We start from the raw sequence: 17,747 nt of genomic DNA, 5'->3' as shown, positions 1-17,747 counted from the left end.
AACCTCTGGCAGGTGGAAAAAAAAATAAATCCCCCGACTGGCTTCAATAGCTGGTTTTTTTTGTTTTTTTTTTTTTTTTTTTAGATCCTTATAAAATAAAATAATAATAAATCATTTTACAAAAAGTTCAGGTTCTTGCCCCGCTCAAAGCAAACCCTGGCCGCTCGAAACGCCGAGGGAAAATATTTCGGGGAGCAACGGGTTGAGAAAAACCCATCATAAATTTGAAGGAGTGATAAAAAACCCAACTTTATCGCTGAAAAAAATAAGCGTTTTGGGGTTTTTTTGCGGGGCTGGTGGAGCCAGACTGTGCTTACCACAGTGCCAACTGCTCGAAAATGGATTCCCCCCCCTCAAAAAAACCCACATGGCGGTGGGTTTTCCGTGCAGTTGGTTTTTTTTTCTCCAGTTGCATTGATGGTGATTTTCCATCTGGGAACTGGGTTTTAACTCCTTTTTCTGATCCCATCCCATGGTGGGAAGGACGATTTTCTCTCCACAATGGGAAAAAAAAAAGGCACTGAGAGCTTCCAAGCGCAGACCTGCCTTTTTCTGGGGGGGGAGGGCGAAAAAAATGCCTCTCTTCCGGATGCAAACTACGTACGAGCGAAATAATTTGAGATTAATAATTTAATTGCAATAATACAACCTTTTTCCTTCTTGTTTTTGGTTTTGGTTTTTTTTTTTTTTTTTTTTTGGTAGCCTGAAGAACTTTTGGGGACTGTAAATATTTCGTCACCTTCTCGGGGATTCAAAGTGCCCTGGTTGTCTTGAAAACCTCCAAGAAACAGCATAAAAATATTTACTTCCAAAAAAAAAAAAAAAAAAACCAAACCCAAAGAAACGGGAGACGCCCCCCCTTCCCCACGATTATAAAAGCAATTTCACATGGGTATTTTTGTTTTTTTTTTGTGGATTTTTCATGGTTACTCCTGTTCGCCACAGCAGGATTTTAGAAAAAGACTATAATACAAAGATTTTTAGTTAATTCTGCTGTAAAAATGAACCCCATGACCCATTGGCGCAGCTTTTTAAAGCAAGAAATTAAAGAATTGCGGTAATTTTTTCTCCCCAAGCGGAGACGGAGAAGTCAGGTTTGAAACGCAGTGTTTCTCTTTCCCCCCCTCCCTGGATGATTTCAATTGGGTTTTTTTTGGGGGGGGGGGGGGGGGGGGAGAAGCACTAAAATAAAGAAAACACTGGTTGTTATCACAGAGGGAGATGTTGATCCTTCTTTTAAAACGCGGCTTGGGGAAACTCTCTTTAGTTACAGCAGAAACCAGGATTTATATACACGTTATATGGCTAAAGTGAGCGCTAATGGAATTAAAAAGAAAAAAAAAACCAAACCAAACAACGCCTCCCCTCCCCCAAATAAATCCAATTACCAACACTGCGCTGCTAATTCGATGCACGGAGCAGAGTCAGGGTTTGGTTTTGTTGGTTGGTTTTTTTTTTTTTTTTTTAATACTACTGGCAGAAAGGAGAAGCCGTGGGATCGAAACCCTTAAAGACATCTTTAAGGGAAGCGGCGTCTTGCTGCTCGCTGTCCTGCGCCGGGCTGTTCCCCGCAAATGGGCTTCCTGATCCGGATTTGGCGCTTTGTTTGACCATGCCGTAAACAGAGGGGACCGGGAGGTTGTGGACCCCAGGTTGGGGGGTCGTTTCTTGGGCAGGGGGGGTGGCGGCAGCGGCTTTGGGACGAGGCCGGTTATAGCTGTTGTACCTGTCCGTAGCAGATTCGGCGCTCGCCTTCTCCGATTCGGGTTGATCTAACGCTGATCGCCGGACGAAAAGGGGTTCCTTGGTTTTACCGGTCATTTTGCCACAATCTGAGGATTTGGAAGATGAATTACCTTCATTAGGAGACTCGGAAGCTTTGCCGCCCGAGCTCGGAGTCCTGGGATCATACAAGCTGATGGCACTCAGCACACTGCTCTGCCCGCTGCCTTTGCTCAGCCCGCCAGCCGTCAGCAGCCGAGGGTCGTAGGGGAGCGATGGCCGGGGCGGCATCGCCAGCAGACACCGGCTCTGCCGTTTTAGGGGTTCTAGAAACCCCCGTTTCCGCAGATTTTTGTAACCGGGGATCGGCAGGGGCTTTCCGCATCCGAGGGTCACTGGGTTTGTCGCTCTGGCTGGAAGACGGGCTGCCAGCCGCGTTCACAGTCTTTAATATCCTTGACAGGAGCTCGAAATCGGGGAGACCTGTGCCCGAAGAGGAACCGGTGTCCCCCGGCGCCATTCCCCCTCTCTGCCTGGGATCGGAAAGACCCGTTTGGGATCTGTTAAGACGCGGATCGAGGGTAGGCATGGATTGAAGGGCAGCCGGGACGGGAATAAACTCTTGCTTTGGGATCGGCAGAGGAATCAGATCCTCTGGGCTCCACAGGATCATCCGGGCAAAGTTGGGTTTGTTGAGGACGACGTCTTTCTTGATGTGACTGAACTGCTGCAGCTGGGAGCGGGGATCCCGCAGGGAATGGCCCGGGAGAGCATCTAAGGGGATGTTGACCGGTTTATCCCGTAGAGCCCTTTCCCCTTCCTCCTCATCAGGGAGCAGGGGGGGTTTCTGACTGCCGATGACACTGGAATGAGGAACTTCTGGTTTGGGGGTGGAGGAGGGAATGTGTCGCGCAAGCCTGGGGTCGGTGGGTCCCGAATCGCTGGGGAGAGACGGGACGGAAAGGTCCGCGTTTCGGGAAAGCCTGGGATCCCGTAAACGCGGATCAGCAGGACGACCGCTCCCTCCTGCTTGGGCTTTTTGCAGGCGAGGGTCGCTCACACCAGAGGGTGGCCCAATTTCTCCGTGGGAGGATTGGGCGTGAGGTCTGCCGGAGCTTTGTTGCCTTAGGGTTTTCAATATTGAGGTGACGCTACTTCCACCGTCATCTTCGTCACTGGAATACCAGTTACCAGTATCACCTGGGAGGAAGGAGAAGAGAAAGCATATGATTAAAGGCAATTAAAGCACCGTCAAGCCGCGACACTGAGGAGGTCCCCCAAAATGCGTTCCCTCTCCCCTCTGAACCCAACGCTGCTCAAATTCCTGACTGTCCCTAGGTTTTTCCAAAACTGGGGACCACGTGCGACAGCCTCGGCCTCCCTGGTCTCATTTTCACACCCCAAATTACAGGTGAACTGTAAGCATCCCTCTCTTCCTCTTCCTCCTGTCTGCAGCAGGCTCTAATTTCACCACAGTTTAAGCCAGCAACCCTATCTCGTTCACCTTCTGGCCAGCTGTTCCCATTTTTTCAGCAGACCTGCTCCACTTCCTTCACCAGCCACAGGCTCTTTCGACGCTGGGGATTTTCTTTGAGGTGTTCAGCACCCCTTGTTCCCTAAAGAATTCCTTCCCGATACTCCCATTTCTCTGACGGCCCCCTCTTTTTCAGAGATCACACCTCCGGGTGGGTGGAAGCCGAAGCACATTCAAGTTATCCCCCCCTCAATGCATGCGGCCTTGAATGGAAAATGTATTTTGCCACTTGCCTTCCTCATTTTCACGTTCCTGCTTATTGCTCTCAGCTAGTCTCCGAGCTCTCTCCTCCTCCTCTTGCTGCTTCTGCTGGATTCTCAAGTAAAGCGCTCTTTGCGCCGACGGCATGAAATCAGGGATGCTGCCTGGTGGTTTCGGTAAGCCTGGCGGGCCTCCTTCACACAAGGCATCGTGATCCAAGGATGGATCAGGGAACATGTGCTCTCCCGGAGGCCCTTCCATATCATCGTAACTGCCATAGTCTTCTGCCAAGGAAAGATAATCACATGTTAAAAAGAAAATCTCAAAGCTGCGAAAAACAACCCAATGTTTCTCCCTCTCAGCCTGTTGCTGTGCCTGGGCATCTTGGGAACAACTTGTCTCCAAGCCGGCATGTCCAGCAAAAGCACCTAAGAGCCAATCCCTGCAGATCCTCGGGGCATACCTGGGTCTCCCATCATGCCGTGATCCATCTCCAGACCTTCTTGCTGCTGGTAGAAATTATCATAGAAACCTTGCGGTGGTGGGATGGGCGGCATCATGCCGGAGTGGGGGGAATCATCTGGTCCGTAGGGCATCATGGGGGGTCCGGGACCCATCGGAGGGCCGGGATTCATTCCCGGGCCCATTGGCATGTCTGGGTGCATGTCCGGGTGCATATCCGGGTGCATGTCAGGGTGCATGTCCGGGTGCATGTCGGGATGCATGTCGGGGTGCATGTCAGGGTGCATGTCGGGGTGCATGGGTCCAGGCATTGGCCCTGGGGGTCCTCCTGGCCCGGGGAACCTGGGAGGAGGTGGACCTGGGTGCCTGAAAGAGAAAACAGAAGAAAATCCGCTTTAACACACACTCTCTGCTTCTGGAGGGAGGGACCCAGGGCTCTAAGAGCCAAAAATGTGACCCCCAAATGGAGAGAAACCTCTTTTCTATGCCTTCACACCCACCATCAGCGGCTGCGTCAGAGCGTTAGGGCAGAGCTCATCGTTCGACACAAAAATCTGCCATCCCCGTCCCTCTCCCAGCTACATGGAGATGTTGAGACTCACCTGACGCCCAGCTTCTCCGCCAGCTGCCCAGTTGGCCGCACAACGATCTCAAACAGCGAGGGGATCTTCTTGTACATGTCCTGTTGTTGCTGCAGCTGCTGTGGTGACAGAGGCTCATGCATCGGCGGCGGCATCTGTGGCCCCGGTGGTGGAAGCGGTGGCGGCGGAGGGGGAGGAGGGCCCCCGGGGATGGGTCTCCCGTTCGGAGACGTCGGAGCCGGCGGTCCGGGTGGGCGAGGGGGTGTGGGCAGCAAGCCGACCCCAGGGGGTGGTTTGGGGAGAGGATTGATGCCCTGTTTCTTTAGCTCTTCAACTTCTTTCTCATCCTCTGCACCTGCTTCTGCATCATCCGCCAGCATCTGAGAAAAAAAGGAGTTAAGAGCAGATCCATGGAGCTGCCCAGCTGACCAACATGTTCCAGAAAACGTCTCCCTCCCTTTCCACCTCCAGGATCTACTTCCACAGAAGAAAAACAGAGGGTGAACGTGCGTGAACACCCCTCTACCTTGTCCAGAAGCTCCCGCGTCTCCTCTGTGAGTGGATCATGAGAAAACATGCAGTCATCCCCGTTGATACAGTTGCCTGTGGTGTGGAACAGCTTGCAAGGGAAATCTCGTAACATTTATTAAGGAGAATAAACCCCAACAGGGAGTTACTCCTTCAGCCAGAGAGGCTATAGATGCTTTTCACTTTGAAACGTGGCTCTCAATGTGTAGGATTTTCATGGTCACAACAGTGAAATTAAACTACCGTCACCAGAAACACCCCGCTTTCCTTTCTGCTGGGTTTTCCTGTAGGCACAACGGCCACAAACCTTGTTTCTTCAACAGGAAAGGTGAGGCTAAGAAGGAACCAGGATGGCTCTCTGCAGCCCTGGTCGTTCAGCCTGTCAGCGGAGGATGTTACCCAGGAATGGCCTTTTTTTTTCCCCCTGACCCCGCCACATGCATCTATGCAGAGTAAGCAAGACTAATTTAAGGCTGGCTTAATGAAACAGTCAAAACAAAAAGGATATCATGCATGTAAGGGCAGTTTTCAGCCCTGGCGCAGTAGCCGGTGATGTAGAACTTGCACAGTTCCCGTTTCTTTGGTAGTTCAATGTCATGACTGAAATTGCAGTGGTCACCCTGTTCAGAAACAACATGACAGCGTGTTAGCAGATGCAAGCGTGAACGCATTTGTCAGCAGCCCAAAACACACCTAGGACGGACAGGGAGATGTGTGCTTTTTACAAAATGCTCTTTGTAGGCATGAATCCCTCCCTGAAATCAGTTAAAACCTGGACCTGATGCTTCAATGACGGTTCTGCATGTGTATAAAAAGATCTACATAAATATTCTTGAATTGTTCCCTTACCCAGGTACATCTGCCTTCCACGAAGTATTTGCAGATCACTTTCCCTTTCTTATCCGACTGCTGGTGGGGTTTGTCGTGGTCGTTCCGCCGGTAATTTCCACCACCTCCTCCATCCTGTCGGAAGCACTTTATGTTAGTTGACAAAGAATTTGAAATACAAAGCAACAGATTACACGAGAGAAATTAAAACTTCCTACGCAGCCATCTCTGAGAGGGAACAACACTGAGATTTGGGATGAAAAAGGGAGGCAAAGATGAGCACGCTGAGCCTAGCAGGCCCCTGAGCACGGCTTGAAGAACCTGTCAGTGGATCAGAATCCAAAACATCCATCTCTTTCAGAGATGGGACAACTTTTGTGGATCCTGGGGAAGGCCTGTTTGGTTTTTTTGCTCCTGCGAAGGCTTTCTTCAAAACCCGACTGGATTTACAGACGGGGGTGGGGGAAAAGGGGCAAATCCAGCACTGCAGCAAGCCATTAGAAAACAGAGCTACTTACTCCCATGTCCTCATCGTAGTAATCATCATCTTCATTCATTCCACCACCTTTCCCCATCCCACTTCTGTTTCCACCTCTGCCTCGTCCTCTGCCCATTCCTTTATTTCCTCTTCCTCTGGGGCCACGACCACGTCCTCGATTTAAACCTGAAACAAGCCCCCTCGTTTCTAATTTCTCTCCTTCCGTAAAACGTGTGAGAGAGCAGAAAGCGGGGACCATCCCAGCACAGCTCATTATCCCACTCACCCCGCCCACGATTCTCCTTACTCCTGCGGTACTGATTCAGCTCTTTCGAGTAGTCATCGTACTCATCATCACCCATGGGCTCCTCATTATCGCAGTACTACAAACAAGAAGGATCGGTGCTTTCAGTGAGCAGGGATGAAGCGCAGCCCATTCCCCCTCAAACACAGGCATCCTGATCGTGAAAAAGAATATTCTCATGCCTCCATGGTTCTCTGGGAGCAGGTCAGAGACTCGGGGACTTACTTCCATCTCCTCTTCATACATTTCCTCCTCTTCCTCGGGGTGGTCACTTCTGCCTCGCCCTCGGTTCCCTCGGCCCATGCCTCGGCCTCCTCTCATCCCCCCTCTGCCACCTCGCCCTCTGTACCCTCTGCCTCGGCCACGGCCACCTGGTGAAGCAAAGGGATGGGGTCAGCTTTGTACTGTGTTTCACCCCTCAAGTACCTTAAAACAGCACAAGAATATTCCAGACAAGGAAAAATAAATGATAACCTTTCAGTATGGGATTACCAGTGCCTTAAAAACTTTTTTCTAAGTGAACCAGTTTTTAATATTCTAAAAGAATGGATTTTTAAGAAGCCAAATGATAACCTTCTTTAAAAAAAAACAATGCCATGTGACCACATCAGCTGCTGCACAGGTACATTAGACTGGTAACGTAAATCTGGGTACTCCAGATGTGATGACATCAGACTTGTTACGCTATCGATCCACTTCATTTTCCTTTCAAATAAAGGTTTTGTTCTATTTTATCCACTACGTGCTTTTAAAACGATCTATGCTAGCAAGAAAAATGCTTATTTAAAACATTAAATTATCCACAGGGATCTGAACTTTTGCCTCAGAGTGGGAAACAGGAAAAAACACTTTCCCCTGTTGCAAACTAACACCAAAGAGCTGTTTAGGCCATTGCAGCTGGCTCTCCGTAGGCAGGGCTTCACGCAGGCCAGGCAGTTCACCTTCGTGAAGCTTCTTGCATGCATCCAGCCTTATTTGGCCGCAGACCAGCTAAACGAGCTGCAGATAACGAGTGTCAGAGATACGGCGAGAAAAGGAATGCTTAGATGTACCTCGCCCCCGGTGAGAGCCTTCCTTCGCTCTCCGGTATTGATTCAGCTCTTTTGCAAAGTCATCGTAATCTTCCTTCCCTATATCTTCATCCTCTTCCCCCTCGTACTGACCGTACTCCTCATTCTCGTAGTCCTCATACATGCCATAATTCTTGCTCTCCATTTTAGAGTAGCTCTTCTTTTGCATGGGAGCGCTGTGAGAGGACGGATACTGCTGGTGGGACTTTGAGAAAGGCAGAGAGGTTAGTGATGAAGGAAAGGAATAAATCAAGCCCAATATAATGACTTAATTTTTAAAAATCATTTAAAAAAAACCCCTAAATAACAGCTAGGTGAAAAATCAACAGCCTAAAGGACCAGAGCCAAAGCATGTGGCCCATAGATGGAGCTAGACGGGCACTGGCACTCAAAGCTTGCAGCGGCTCTGAACCGGAGAGCAGCTTCCCCTTCTCTCTCTGCTGGCAGGTACTTACGGAAGAGTAGGGAGGGCTGTATTCCCTGTATTTTCTGTGTCCCTTTTCACCAGGACTGAAGTCTGAGTCCTCACTGTAATCAGAGAAGTCATCGCTGGAAGAAGCATGGCGCTGCAAGGCAAGGAAAACACGTGGTGCCATTTTATTACGGGCCAGCTCTTGACTCTGACACTGCTGCCAGGCCCCTGGCCTTTCTATGCAACACAACTAAGTCTCCCGTTGCCGCCTTTTTTTTTTTTTAGGAAACTCGTATTTTGCTTAACAAAATCTTCAGCGTTCACTGAGTTACAAAACTGGAGGCCTGTTAGCAGGTTACCTAACGACAACAAACACGATACACCTTCTGCGCACCAGAAATTCCCAAAACTTAAGTAACAAACATCATTGATTTTGCAAATCCGGCAGTCTGCAATCCGCTTTGATGTAACAATGCTCACAAAGGAATTCCCTAAATAAAAACCTGTTTTCTTCCTGCTCTGTGTTCTCAGACGGACAAGAGAGCACTGTAGCATTTTTATCCCACCTGCAGAACTCGGTGCCCCACTGCTGTGCTTGCTAGTCCTCAGGGGAGGAAGGCTTTAAGGATCTGAACCCCAAGAAATCTTGCGAGTGCTCCCACCTCGCAATTATTGTTAGGGGAAGAGCCTCAAACTACCCATAATGTTAGAGGAGAAATTCCCTGGAGACACCTGATGGCAGAGGAAGGCAGACTGGACCTGGGACCCTGGAGGACCCGGGAGGCAAATGCAGTGCATGGCTCACCTTGTGTTTGGATTTCCTTTTCTTCTTGGATCTCCTCTTCTCTTTCTCTCTCTCTTTCCGACGCTTGCGCTTCATCCGTCGATGGGCTTTCTCATCATCCGAATCGCTGTGATGCTTCTCTCCTTTCTCCTTCCGACCTCTTTCATGAGATTCGGAGGGATCCTGAGCCTCCTCTCCTCCATCATCCTCCAGCTCCCCTTCTTCCAGTTCACCATCCTCCCTGCAAAAGACAGACACATTTAATTCCCCTTATTCAAAGGAAGAAAATAAAACCTGTTTACTCCGCTCACCAGCCAGCCAGGCACTTGGCTCCCAAAGTGCTCACAAATTCCTAGTTACTGCGGTTTTAAATATTTGACTGCAAATACCGATTCTGTTCCTCTCTGCCACCGAAATCTGCTCAAGCTCTCGCTCAGTCTGGAGTTAAACACGGCAAAGAAGCATCTTGCAAACGACAAACGGAAGCCACAACATTACGGCGCTCAACTTTCCTATGAAATTATTGCAAACGAACTCCAGGAATGGGAATTGGTGCTTTAATAAAACACTCAGTCCACTCCAAGAACTGAAATTGGTGTTTTAATAAAACAAGCAGTCCTCTAGAAGACAAAAATAAGTAAATATCACGTTGGTTTGCCAAACCTAGAGATGTGTGCCCAGTTATTTCCACTTTCTTATGCTCCCATTCACCCACAACTGTGGTTAGCAGAGGTGATAAAGCAAATCTGAAACTTCCTCAAGAGGATTCCCCAAGCCCCACTCAATTAAATTAAATTAAAAAATACTTAGATACAGGTTACAAGAAACTTTTTACAACCTCGTAACAGATTAAATGTGTAACACGGCACGAGTTCAATCAGCTCCCTTGCGTTAATTCCTTTTCTCCCAATAGGTCCCAAGTTTGCCGCTGCAGGATTTAAAATGAGAGTGGGGTCTCCTCCTCCCTTTTCACTTACGGTAAGCTATAATTGAACACATAAACGCTGGCTTGTTTATATATGTCATGGTCATTCAGAAACAACAATTTAGGAGCGTATAGGCAGTGAATGTTTGACACGCATCCCTCTGGTTGGGTTTTTTTTTTTAGGCTATGGAAAGACTGACTTCTTTGGCTGCTATAAACTCCCCTCTTTAGCACCACAATGGGAACGGCAACCGCGGCAGCGTGCCGTGCCATGCCTGTGCTGTGCCGCCAGCTGCAGAGAAGGCAGCTCGGCTGGAAGAAGTTGCTGCTGCTGCTTGGTAGCTCTCAGGGAAGTCTGGAAGCTGAAATGGGGTTTATGAATGGCACACAGGAGCCTCTCGGAAAAAGCTCCGCTGCATAAATGAGCTGACCTGTTGATAACCTCAGGTTACATTAAAAAAAAAACCAAACAAAACAAAAACCAAAGAAAAACTGAATTATTTCCCCAAACACATTAAAAAACCTACGAAAACCAGCATTAACAATCCCCGGGAAGCATCCTGGGGATGTTTCGGCACGGTGGAGAGCAAACACTTGGATACAGCTGCCTGGTCTGACTCTGATGCAAAGCTCCCCTCTTGTTTTTGTTTGTGCTTGCACCATTTTAATAACAGACTAGCTCCAAAATCAAGCTCACTTAAGTATTACTCATGAAGCGCTTAAACCTGACGCATAATTCCTAGGTGTCCATACAAGTTTTAAAGGCAACTATCAGTGGAAATTATTTCTGTTGCAGGACCACAGCATCCTTCAGGTGTTTGCATTCAGTGAGATCAAGCTTGGAACAAGAGAAACTCATGCTCCGCACAAAGCCGAGCAGAAGTAAGAACATAAACAAAACAAGCTTATGGAAAGGAATTTAAATACTTAAATAAAAGTCCTGTCAAAGCCTCCCTCCTTTCTCTAGAGGGACAGTTTCATCAATAAATGCATTTCAAACTAGAAATGCCACCAGGTTTCTGGATCCAGTCTCCAGCAACCTACTAGCAGAGGACTAGTGAGTGAAGCAAAGCGAAACACCAACACAGCTCACCCTGGGCATGGGGACAGGCTTGTAGGAAACGATGAGATGCTATAAAGCCCAGTGTGGCCCGATAAATGCCCTCACACCATATGCCTTTGCAAAAAAATGGCTATTCTCTTCGGCATCGCTCCGTTGAAATCAGTGTCATTTACCCTCTCCCAGGACTCTTCACCGGCTGGGGATCACGATTGCTCCTTGCCTTCAGAGAGGAACAAACGTGTGTCGCTAACACCTTAATTGCAATTTTCAGGAGTGATAATTGCTCTTGGTTTTGAAGTACACACGCTTTTACCCTGCCTTGAGTTGCTCTGGTCCAATATCAAGGTTTAAAGGAGACTACACCCCTGGAGCCACGTCCTGATTGACAATCACATTATTTAATTTGCTGTGGTTACAGAAACGATGACCAAAAAGGCTCCTGAGAACAAGTGTACAAATTTTGTGGCTGCTGCAAAGATTATTTGAAAAGTACCAAGCAACGGGACGAGGCCAAACTGTCAAAGCGATCACTGAGCTGTTTAGCAGATGAATATCAATTATTTAATCAACATACCTGTCTCCTAAAGAAGGAAAGTCTGAAAAATCATGTTTATAGAGATGCTTAAATACCCAACTACATCTTAAGACGGGCAGTATCATCTCCTGCCATTTTTAAACTCCAGTTCTGCTGGATTTGAGTAGGTTTGGGCCAGAAATGATACACCAACCTCTCTGAGGGACTGTAGGGCTTATTTAGAGCTGTGAAAGCGCTCTGTAAACTTTTAGGCAAGTATTATTGAAGCACCGAACACAACGAAACAGAGTCATTTGAAATAAGACAACCGGTAAGTAAGAATGTTTGAAAGCAACCGAATGATTTCTCAGGCAGGATGGAAAAAAATTAAAAGCAATTAAAGCAACTTTGTGCATTTTTGGGGGACGGCTCACCGTGGAGAGTCGCTGCGGGTACGTGGTGAAGAAGCCATGTCTCTTAAGCAACTATTGGTATTGCAGAAAACACTGACTGGGGGAAAATTCTTCCCTGAATCCACACTCATCTCGGGCTTTCCTATTGCTCCTGCTCGCCTGATCTACAGGGGATGGTCCCCGGCGCAGCACGCATCCTCGTGGAAGGACCCACACTGGGTGCCGTGCGGCGTTTGTGACCTCAGTGCCACGGCAATGATGGAACACGGCGGTGACGACGCCTGGAAAAAAAACAAAAGCCCTTTCCAATCATTATCCTGCCATACTGACAGCGTGGGCACTTTGCTATGGGAAAAATAGTAGGAATGACTGTGTTATGAGAAAGTTCAGTGGGTTTTTTGCTATTCTGGCCACTGAAGGGCAGCGCAAGAATTAAAATATCATCTTAAAATAAATAATGTCACTTTATACAGCTGAGGCTTTGTTAAATCTGGAAATGAGTGGAACGAAGTGACAAATTAGTGGCCTAGACAGCGGATTTACTGTCAGTTATAGCTGATATACCCTCCTAAACCTATTAAAGATATTATTGCTCCTTGCTTGTTACACCTGAAAGAAACCCCGTCAAAAATAAGCCTCTTGGCTGCCATCCTCGGAAAAACAACAGTGTTTTTTACTACTTTTAAGAAAAGAAAGAGCTTTGTGTGCTCTCACCTGCTCTATATACGTAAGTGCAACAGATGCGTACCTTGGTGTAATTTCTACACAATACCCCTATAAAAAAACCCCCAATTTAGCAGCCGACCTGCTGGAAGAAACCTTCCTTTGTACGGCGGCTTTTTGCACAAGAGGTGCAGCTGACCGTGAAATCGCCTGCCTGGTGCGTGATCTGGTTTTGCCAGAGCGGATCCACAGACGCCAAGACCGGGGAGGGAGTTCATGTACAAAGGTAGATCTCGGTTTAACTTTGAGGAATGCAAAGCACGGGGTAGGTGAAAACGCTTTTTTTTCTCCCCAAGCGATGCAGGAGAAAGGCTCTGAAAATAAAGCGCAAACGCTCTTGAAGTCACCGGACTGCAAATCCATGCGATTTAATCTCATGATAAGCGAATGTTTGCTTCTAATTTTACGTGATCTTAAGAAAAACACTTGACAGGGACTTAAGCTGTGCGTACACGTGCGTATCTTTAGGATAAACACCTTCTGCCTCGAGCTGGGCAACCATGAGTTTAAAGTTGATTTTTAACAATCTGATGTATTTGACAGTGTACTCCATGGGGTGGGGAAATGATCAGACGGCAAATTAAAATCGTAAGCGTGGTAAAACCAAGTAAAAACTGAAAACTAACCATAAACCAACTGGCCAAGCTTGAGGGGGAGTGGGTTTTTTGGTAGAGAATGGATCATCCCAGCTGAGAGCAACTCTCCACAACCTATTTCAGAGCAGGATTTAAAACCAGACTCCTCCGTGTGTACAACAGGGCAGGGAGATAATGCTGCTTTGAGTGGAATTTAGCTCTTTTTAGGACAGACACGTAGTTCTTGCTCATTCTCTGCATTTTAAGGTTTTCTAATGAAAACGCAAGGCCAGGCTTTTCAGACTGACCTCTATATCCAGCTAAAGGTTATTAATCACACATTTAACACTTCAGCAGAAGTTTACTGCCTCACCAACAACTTGCTCGGAGGAAATGTATCCTACCCCAGCACCACACCTGCACGCTTCGCACTGGAGAAAATTATTCAGTGAGATCTCTATTCTTTCACCAAAACACTGGTTATCCCAAAGGAACTAAGCTCTCCTCTGGCCTGCCAGTGTGGCCGCCTTACAATTTATTCCAAGTGGAAACCAGGGGAAATACATCAATCAAGAAATAAAAGAAGCACCGCTTTGAAGGCAGCGGGGCCACGCTGCCTCATTCAAACTGTGGGGACTGGGGCAGAAGTCATTAAAATTTATCAGCTTTTTCTATCTTCTATACAGTTGGGTTTGGGTTTTTCTTTTTTTCATTATGGTAACAGACATGTTGTACCAACTTATACAAGGCTTGGAGAGAAATCACTTTAGCCCACTCCTGGCTGTAAGTGGGGCAAATCCTCCTCCTGACATCCCTAAAATCCATGTTTTTAAGTGACGTTTATACTAAGGGAAACTTTCAAGCGCTATTTGGTCACAACTCAAGATTTCTCAGGGAATGTGCTTGACTCAGCTGCAAATTCTGAACATCCTCTCTGCTCGCAGGTTAGCTGCTTCCTGCTCCTCCTATCCAAATACTTCAGCGAAATCCTAATGCTGAGTGCTGACATCCTCGCTGCCACAGCATGGCTGATGCCACAGCAACAGGATACGTCCCAGGCCCTAAAAAAAAAGATGCTGGGGTCTGGGATTTGCTTTAACCCTTCCTTTAACCCAGTATAACAAAGCCTTGCTCAACCTAAGGAGCCTCAGCCGAACAATTACACCCTTAGAAAAAAAACCTGTCCCTGCAAAAAAAATTCCTGGTGGGTGCTTTGCTTTGCTATCAGAAGTTGCTCCGATTTTCCAGGGAGCTACTCACAGTACCGATGTTAAATGGCTGCCTGAGTGTTTGCGCAATTAAAAAGGTAATCTCTAGCAAATCATGAGCGCTAGGAGTTTGAGCCCAACTAAAAATGGGTCAGGGGAAGCAAGGCACAAGGAAAAGCCCCAAACAAGAAGTTTGACTCCTACAGCTAATATTTAACTATATTAAAAAAAACCCCTACTACTCACTTTATGGAACCAGTCAACAACTCCTGTAAACTTGGCAGTACAATCCCTGAGAACTCCTGACACTCGAACAATCCCTGGTTCTTCCGTCCCTCAAAAGGGAGAAAATTAACCTAAAGTGTTCCGGCAGCCTATTTTCTTTCTTTTCTGCTGCATCTGCCCTTTCCAACTCATCTTGGTATGGATAAAAAAATCACTTATGCCGTTAGCAGTGGACAATCAAAAACCAGTTTCGATTTTTCTGGGATCAAGAGTGGAAGTATAAAGCTTAACATGTACATACATTTAGTAAAATAACAGAACAAAGTTACTAATTGAATATATTAGGGGGGAAAAATCAATACTATGAGGTCCCACTCTCTCTGAACTAAAAACATTCCGGCCAGACCAGTAACATTTTCAAGCTCTGATAGTGGACATTTGATCAAGGCGGGGGGGGGGAAAAATCCCAGATTTATGGTTTTGTGGCAAAATTAAGCCACAGAAGGTACAGGGACCATAACGGTCCTGTCACAAAACATTTTAAAACAGCGACAAAAAGGCATAAAAGACACCACTGGATATTGTTTTATGTGAAAACCCCTTTCTGGTATGCAATTAAATTATACAAAAAGCCCTGTAATTTGCTATACCAAGTGCTTGCAATATTTTAACAGTTTAAGCAGATGTATATACCTTTCTCTTTCGTTTTTTAGGGAATAAAGACAAGGGGGAAACAAACCACCACAATTTCACACAACTGTATCGGTGTGCTTAGAGGGAACACTGGGCTTTTTTCCACCTGAGGACAATGTAAGCTGGATGAAAAGGGGCAGAAGTGTGTGGTTTTGGTCTCCAGGAAAAACTAACCCAAGAAATTAAATTAGTTGGATGGGGAGGGGGAGAAATACCCAACACTGTGCATGGTGTTCTTACTTCGAACTTGAATCGTGTGAAGTAGCGTGAGGAACATAACGCACCTGATCGACAAAGGAAAAGAAAGGGAGAAGGAAAATTGAGGACACTAACGAGATTTGTTACAAACTGGGTGCTTGCACTGTACGTCACTACTTCAATTTCTCTAATTTATCCAACATGAGTCTGTATATGGGGATGGGGGAACAATGTGTGATGACATTTGGGAAACAGTGCTTTCTTTGCCACCTTTTTTTTTTCTTTTTGACACACTTTGGAGTTGTTTAACAAAACTTTTTAACATCTTTTTCTGCTTTACAGGCAAACCCGCACCCAGGGGCAGCCGGTTTACAGTCAACGTAATGGAATGAGGATGGAGTTTGCAGACAAAGCAATGGATCCACATCCTACGTCTAGAAGGCATCAAGGGTCAGAGTGGTATGAGTTTTACCGAGGCATTTCTGTGCTACTTCACCTGGAAACGTCACAACAGACATATTTGGGAGTAAATTGTGTGCTTTTGTGACTTTTTTGTCTTTTAAACATTCACATCAGTGGGGTGCATAACTCTATCAGCCATTACAACAGGGGAGAATTCTGCTTGGTTTGTACACACACAGTATCAACTCACTGCTTACTGAAACATACCCTGCAGATGATCTCAGGACTTGGTGGCGGGGAGGGGGGCGGGGGGGGAGGCAGGAAAAGGTATAATTTAATTATTCAATAAAAGAGCTTACTTACAAACCCAACCCTGCATCACATGGAAAACAAACCTCCTCAGAGACAAAGGCATGCTAATGCATAAAAGCAGCTCTCTGCACTGCACACCTGCCCTCCAGGGGAGTGGGAAGGCAGCAAACCTCGTTCTTTTTTTTATCTTTTTTTCCCCCCCCAGACATACAGGCTTAAACTGTTTATTTTTGCCGATACTTTCTGGCTATATGGTTTCAACTAAGAAAAAAAAAAAGTGGTAATAAAGGAAACGGCTAAAGTTATGTTTGGGGAGGGGGAAGAAGGTGCTTTACATACATCTCAGAGGAAAGAGGGGGTTCCTGGGGGATATATATATTTTTTTAAACTTTTTAATACCTGGGAGCACTGGAGGTGAGCCTTTCTCTATCAAAAGGGGGGGGGTGATGGAGGCTACTGCACCCCAACACCCCCCCCCCCATACCCCCTACACCCCCAACCCTCGCTACCTTCCTATCCCTGCCTGCACTCCCTGATTTGAGCCAAGGAATAATTTTTAAGAAGCGAAAAGAAGACAAAGGGGACGTTAATGAGGCCAGTGCTGCCCAGGAGAAATAACGTCATTAAAGACCTCATTAAGGACCCCCCTCCCCCCCCAAAAAAGGCAGCTAGGACCCCCCCCAAAAAGCAACTAGGAGCCCCCCCCACCCCTCTCCCTGGCCTCTTCCAGACCCTCGCTCCTCTCATAACCCCCCCCCAACATCCCCCCCCCCGCCATGGTACCCCAGGCCCTGCGCTACCTTCAGGGCCTGGCTCTACCCAGGCCGCGGCCCCCTCCTCCTCCTCCCTCGGCCTCCTGCTCTACCCAGGACATTCCCCCCCCCCCCCCTAAATATCCCCGGCTGTCCCTGCCTCTGGCCCCGCTTCCTCCTCCTCCTCGCAGCCCCCCCCCCGGGCCCCGCTCCCCCCCCCCCCCCCCAAAGCCAGGCCTACCCCCCCCCCCCCCCGCCCGCCTCAGGCCTGCGCCCTGGCTCCCCCGCTCACCTCAGGCCTTGTCCCCCCCCCTCCCCAGGCCCCCATCGTCCCCCCCCCCCGACCCCTTCCCCCCCCCCACCGGTCGCCCCGCGTTGCCCCCCCCCCCCCCCCCAAACCTGGTCCGGCGAGCCGGACAGACAGACACAGACAGACAGAGAGGCTCTCGGGAGAGGCGGTTACTGGACCTTTCGTCCGGGGCCGTGGTGGTGTTGGAGCGGCGGCGGCGGCCGGGGGAGGCTGCAGCTGCCGCTGTCGTGGTGGTGGCAGGACGGAGAAGGGGGGGTGGAGTGCGGGCTGGGGGGGGAAGCGGCGGCGGCGGGGGGGGGACACTCGGGCTCTCCACGGCCATGGGCAAGGGGGGCGGGGGGGGCGAACAGGGGGGCACAGTCACTGTACAGCGCGGGGGTCGGCTCGGCACGGCCCGGCCCGGCCCGGCCTGGCCCGGCTTATCCGCCCGCCCGCCCCGCGCTCCTCGGGCAGGCACACAAAATGGCGCCCGCCGGCACGCAGCCGCGCCGAGGCAGCGCCCCGCACGGAGGCCGGAAAAACCCGAACGG

The 17,747-nt window shown here is 48.4% G+C and overlaps 1 protein-coding gene across 1 annotated transcript; it reads right to left on the bottom strand.

Moving 5' to 3' along the window:
• Nucleotides 1–875: 875 nt before the first annotated feature.
• LOC115337664 (zinc finger CCCH domain-containing protein 4-like) lies at nt 876–17,703 on the bottom strand. Its single transcript, XM_030006021.2, is given in 15 exon segments — nt 876–2,002; nt 2,004–2,922; nt 3,490–3,741; nt 3,921–4,285; nt 4,522–4,880; nt 5,027–5,136; nt 5,537–5,648; nt 5,878–5,991; nt 6,375–6,520; nt 6,621–6,717; nt 6,864–7,009; nt 7,691–7,913; nt 8,164–8,274; nt 8,926–9,145; nt 17,376–17,703. Coding segments are annotated over 15 exon segments (3,870 nt in total). The 5' UTR covers nt 17,540–17,703; the 3' UTR covers nt 876–1,470.
• Between the last annotated feature and the right edge of the window lie 44 nt (nt 17,704–17,747).

Source organism: Aquila chrysaetos, unplaced genomic scaffold (genome assembly GCF_900496995.4).
Source record: "Aquila chrysaetos chrysaetos unplaced genomic scaffold, bAquChr1.4, whole genome shotgun sequence".
Taxonomy (NCBI): domain Eukaryota; kingdom Metazoa; phylum Chordata; class Aves; order Accipitriformes; family Accipitridae; genus Aquila; species Aquila chrysaetos.
Note: the sequence above shows the minus strand (reverse complement) of the source record. Positions and strands in the feature narration are given on the sequence as shown.